This window comes from Argentina anserina, chromosome 6 (genome assembly GCF_933775445.1).
Source record: "Argentina anserina chromosome 6, drPotAnse1.1, whole genome shotgun sequence".
In the NCBI taxonomy this organism is placed as follows: domain Eukaryota; kingdom Viridiplantae; phylum Streptophyta; class Magnoliopsida; order Rosales; family Rosaceae; genus Argentina; species Argentina anserina.
In genome coordinates, this window is record NC_065877.1 from 4984217 (window position 1) to 4990216 (window position 6000).

General features: G+C 41.1%; 1 protein-coding gene across 1 annotated transcript; it reads right to left on the reverse strand.

Annotated features, from left to right (window-relative positions):
* Positions 1-3177: 3177 nt before the first annotated feature.
* Positions 3178-6000, reverse strand: LOC126800230 (U-box domain-containing protein 16). Its single transcript, XM_050527550.1, has one exon. It carries the CDS (start codon positions 5835-5837, stop codon positions 3786-3788), a length of 2052 nt encoding a protein of 683 aa, XP_050383507.1. The 5' UTR covers positions 5838-6000; the 3' UTR covers positions 3178-3785.

The window sequence follows — 6000 nt, forward strand, 5'->3', positions numbered from 1 at the left end:
AAAAAAGTAAATAGTGAGGTGGCACTAGCCGCACCCTAATAATAATGGAGAGATCGATGCTGGTTTTAATGGGCGTAGCCAGCTAAGGGCGAGAAAATTGACACGACCCATCTCAATTTCTAAAAATGTTTAATTTGCCTTAAATTCTATTGAATATTAACGGAATGATATATAAATTTAGAAAATACTCAATTAGACCTAAATATTTATGACATTAATGATGAAATAAAAATTTATATCACTAAAATGCATAATCCAATCAATACAAATCATTTCGAAGGTTTCTTACCTTATTGATATATGCTTTAAATGTTATTTAAGCTAATTAAATGGAAACAAATACATTCGTTGTGATATTTATCATTTGAGACTTTCCTTAAAATCATTTGATAGTCTCTTGTACAATAATGTTCTTAACAAAAGCTAGTGTTATTAGTTTTTTTCCTTGTTATCGTCTCATTCTCGAGAATAAGTGAAAATGATTTTAGTTTCTTCATAATAAAATTTGACCCTCCTAAGAGTATCTCTAACAGCTCATCTCAAAATTCTCTATTACATAGAATGAAAACACTAAATCTCTAAAAAAAAAAAAAACCTCAACTCCACTAACTCATATATTCTATTGTATAAAATTAAATACAAATGTGATATAATTAAATAAAAATCAAATTGAATCTTATAATATCATAATTTATACCAAGACCAGAGTGATAAATTATTCCTTTTTTTGTTATTTCTTTAGGATGTAGAGTGAAATTGTTTTTAGTAAGAAATAAAATTTAGAGATTGTTTTCAAAATTTTATAGATTTTGAAAATTCTACAAATTTAGAGATTTTGTCTCTCTCTTCCCACTTTGGTTATTATAGAGGACGATTTAAAGTAGTTGTTGGAGTAAAAAATTAATATTTTTCTTCTATAATATATTATTTGAATTTCAGAGGAGCTGTTAGAGATGTTCTAAGTACGATTCCTACGTCTTACATGCATGAAATTTCACGTGTTATCGATCTCTTGAGATGATTTGCAAGGAACGATCCATTATTGAGTATGGTATTCATTTTCAGACAGCTATGGGTTTTGTTAAAAATGATCGATTACGACTAATGCTCCTCTACGATAGGTTGCGTATGTAATATTTCCACACTCTTCAATCCGGGACGTAAAGCTTGGTATCCATGGCAAAATTGATATCATATATGTAAGTGATGGGTGAAAGCTCAAGCTTTGCAGTTTTCTTGTCTTCCAACCCTGATTGCTTTCATGCTCTCTTCATGAAAACTTTCGTCACCAGTAGCGTTGTAAATAGGGGCGGATCCAAACCTTTCCCTGTAGGGCTCAAGCCCAACCGAAGATTTTGGGGGGAAAAAATTAGGTATATACTAATTTTTAATGAAGTCCAGACAGCCTCACAACCATCCGATTGTTAATGAAGCTATTCGATGAATGAAAAGCATAATTATTAAAACATGAAAGTAGATACCATGTACCCAATCTTTTCTCTTTGGCAAAGAGCCTAAATCCTCGACAGAAACTCTATCTTCTTCAGTCCTCAATTTGTCTAGACACACCAGTGGCATTGATTTAGTCAGCTTTGATTCCTCAGAGATCTTAGTCGCGGTCGGGGCTACAAGTGGTACCATTAAGCTTTGAGATTTAGAGGTGGCTAAGAGTACGCTTTCATTTCCCACCACCATATTCATTTCATCCTCTGATTACTTTCTTTTTTGCAATCTAGTTGTTCGCACCCTTACTGGTCACATATCCAATTGTATATCTGTCTTCCATCGTTTTGGAGAGTTCTTTGCATCCAGTTCCAAAATTGCCCAATTTCAAGGGCCAATTAGAGAGCTAAAATACTGTAAGTATAATCAAATTAGGGAGAACTATTAATTGCGTTTTCTTATTTGATCTGATTATGTTCTAGTTTGTTGGGTTTTTGCCTAGAATCCCTAGATAGAAGCATGCATGGAGTGAGACGAATCAATAATGGTGCATTCAGTGGCGGATCATGGACGAGTGCTTAGGGGATGTTTGATCTAGAATTGTAATCTAAGGAGGATTTGAAATTTGGGCGAAGGCTAAAAAAAAATTTTTGACAGTATACACAAGAGATGACATTCAACCAATGTACACAAAATAATTTGTGATTCACACTTTTGAAGTGATTGTTTTACATTATCTGCATAAAAATACCTCCAAGCATATGTAATTGAGGGTGGATGGAAAGCAAACGCAGAAAGTCAGAAATCCCAAATGAGAAAATCTCTAATTCGATCATGACATCCCGTGCTCGCTAGAGGACTGGAGGCCGTGCATAACTTTTTGGTGGAATAGTGGAGTGAGTCAAATCCCAAGTGCGATCTATCACTCTAATTTAAGAATTAGGCTTTAGTTTTTAGGGTTAGAGATTTAATTTTATGAAGAAAAAAAAAAGGAAGAAGACATAGTGAGGGAAAAAAAGACGAAGAAAAGAAAAATTGGGTCATCCCTGTGAGATTAGAGAGGTTGGTGTGGGAGGAGATTGAATGTGGGTGTGTGTAGGTGTAAGTGTTGGTGAGGAGATTGAGTGTGTGAGAGAGTAAGGGATACTAGCTCCAATTAAAAACAATTAATACCAATTTTTTTTCTAATTGGCTTGGGGTGCATTGATGTTTGGGTTGTCGGAAATGTCACCATTTAAATACTGAATTAGGAATTTTATTATGCTTTTTTCTAGATGATTATTGCTAAATTTAGTTTATACTCTTATTGATTTACGGTAGTCTAATTTTAGCTTTTTAGGTCTATCACAATTATTAATATGATATTGTTCTACTGATATGGTTATTGCTCTGTGTTTGTCTATATTTTGTTTAATACAAGCATTGTTTCTCGATCCATGAGCACGTTTGTTACCCCATGATTGTACCCAAGCTTAATTTCTACTGGAAGCCTAGACTTGAAACTCAGCTTATTCTAATGTAATAGCACCCATGTTTGGTGCACTTCCCACTTCTCTTCCAACTTCCATTATCATTGATTCTTTCTATTCTCTCCCACATCTCTCTAAAACCTACATGCTCTCCATCACCAGCAACACGTACTTCTGTAAGCTCAATAGATTTTAGGTAATTCATTTATTACCCAGAATTCTAAACACATGAAATTGGAATTTTAGACAGCAAGAAGTTCAAACCTAAAATTTAAACTAGTAAAATTGATCATTCGCATCAACCCAAAATTCAAATCTCATTCTACAAAGGAGTAGAAGGTGGTGAGGTTCTGAGAATGATGAAAAAAATGATTGAGTTAATTGAGGCGGGGAGATAGAACCAAGGCTTACAGAGCCCCATGGTTTTTGGTGTCTTTCCGTAAGAACGTGTCGGGTGAATTATGGATTCCGGAAGACTCGTCTTGGAGAGTCCATGTTGCACCAAACGTGGGATAACTCCATGTGGATTCCGTAAGTTGGTCTACAGCAGTACAGTCCCGTGTAACAAACGTGTTATATATGTGATCTCTAATAAAATGTCTCATTCACTGCCGAAACCAAAGGGATTCAAACAAATCACTATGGTTTCTAATTGCTAATGTTTCGGAATTCTAATTCCTAGATCCACTAGTTGTAAATCGATAATGCTTACAAGTTCCAACAATTGTTTTGGTACATTTCATATTCCTTTCCATCTATAACAAAACATGATTGCTACTAATATTGAATGAATGAATGAGATATTTCATTAATCGTTCACCAAACAAAAATAAAGAAAAATTCATCATTGTGATTTACACGTTTGAATCAAATTTAGCTAGACACCATTGCACTGACTGCAGTCGTTGAGGAACTCACAACAGTCGAATAACCTTCAGGTACATGATCACCCTCCATTCCCGCCGCCCATCTCCTCAGAATCCTCAACAACGATGCCGCTTTCCTCCTTGCCCTCGCCGTCCCCGTTCCCATTAATTCCCATATTACCCTCTCTATCCCCGGAACCGACACCAACTCCACCACCATCTCCGACCCCCCTTTTCGACAAATCGTCACAAGAGTTGCCGTCGCACTCTCCCTCGCCCTATCCGACCCTTCTCTTAACACCACCCCCAAATGCCTAATCGCACCATACGCCGCCGCAATGGCCACTATCCCGCCACATCTCACCACCACTTCCAACACTGCCACCGCCTCTTCCGGTAGCCCCTCCATTACCTCCACCGTCATCTCCACCACCCCGGCTTCCACCAACCTCGCCACCGCCTCTCTCTCTCCCGCCAAATTCAATATTGCCACCATTGCATCCCTCTTGGAAGACCCGGGTCCCTCCCTGGCCAACTCCACCAACGGCTTCACGACACGTCCCTTCCTCCCTAGTTTCTTCCTGTACGCATGCACACCGGATAAACTGAATATCGTAGCCGCCGCGTTGCCCTTGGCCTCCCACGTCGCACCAGACCGGAGCACCTCAATGACTCCGTTTAAGGCTCCGTCAGTGTCCATAATTCTCGCTTTATTGGCTTCAAGTATCGAAAGGTTGAGGATCGTCGTGACGGCGTTAACTTGGAGGTTAGGGTGATCCAGTCCGACGTCCGAACTCAGATAACGTACGAGCAAAGGAATGGCTCCAGCTTCGGCAATGCAGGCTCGGCAATCGGAATCAGTCTTGGCTAGACTTCGGAGCTCGTAAACGACCACGTTGGCAGCCTCGATTGACTGGGCCGCAAGGGATAGCTTATTGACCAAAAACGACGCGGTCATCCGCGTAGCTTCCAACGCCGCCTTGTTCTTCTTGACGGCGCTGACTTTATCTTTGCCCTCAGCGTGGTCGAAAGGGATTCGCTGCTCGCGGCACCACATGGCGATAAGATTTTTCAAAGCGCGGTTCGGTATCAAGCTCGTGTGGGCCAGGGCCTGACCTGTCTTGGGACACGTGTTGTGACCTGACTCGATCCACAGCTTGATTGACTCACGATCGTACGTCTGACCGGTCGACACGGCCACAGGGTCCCGCATGAGTTCCAAGCTGATCGGACACCGGAAGTCCACCGGGAAATTCAGCTCCGAGGATGATTTCAGGCGAGTGAGATCGGAGCTTGGAGTTGAAGCGCCGAAGAGGACACATTTGGCGTAGCGGACGAGGCCGATGAGGGAAACCAGTTGGGATTTGAATTTGTCGTCGGCTTGGTTCTGAAACTCGTCTTGGAGAGACTCTAGCTCTTCTTTACAATTCGAAGAGTCTAGAATACCTAACTGGATGAATATCTCGTAGAGCTTGGAGTGGTCTGGGATGATTTCCTTTTTGAGACGATCGAGCATGGAGCAGACTTCGAGTCGGAGATTGTCATCCTTAGGATCAACAAAGGCGTCTCTGCTTCGCGCGCACTGACCGCGGAGCAAGGCGACGACTTCCTCGACGTCGTCGTTTAGGTTAAGCTCCTTGATGGGGAGAATATCTAGCAAAGTGGATAGATCAAGAGTTAGCTCGTGGAAGCTGTTTGCGAGGGAGTCGTTTTGGATCAGAAGCCACATCTTGCTGCCGTTGGAAGAGTCTTCGATGAGGGTTTGGATTCTCTGGAGAAGGATGTACATTTCTTGGAAGCATAACAAAGCTGAGGGAGAGAGGTAGGTGATCGAAGATCGAGCTAGGTCTTCGAAGAGGAAAGCCAGAAGCTTGGCCTTTCGAGTCATGGATAGGGTGGTTCGTCTGAGAAGGAAGCCGCGGGATTCGAGGGAGGAGATTTCTTGGCAGAGGAGGAGGAGGGAGTGGAGGAGGCTCTGGTCGGAGAATTTGGGAGATATAAAGGCTCCGGCAGACGGTCGCCGCTTTCTGGGTGGGAATGCTTGTGGAGAAACCGCCATGAATATATCGATTATCAGAAAAAATCTCTTTTGTGTGGCTCGATGAAGATTGAAGAAGAGAGAAGAAGGAAGGGGAAAGGTCTTGAGTTTGGAGTAGAATATAAACAAACGAGTTGGCTTTTTGGTTCGTATATGTGTTTTATAATGCAACGATTAGGGTCAC

Coding starts and splice junctions, on each gene's coding strand:
- LOC126800230 (XM_050527550.1), bottom strand. CDS start 5,837: ATGGCGGTTTCTCCACAAGCATTCCCACCCAGAAAGCGGCGACCGTCT.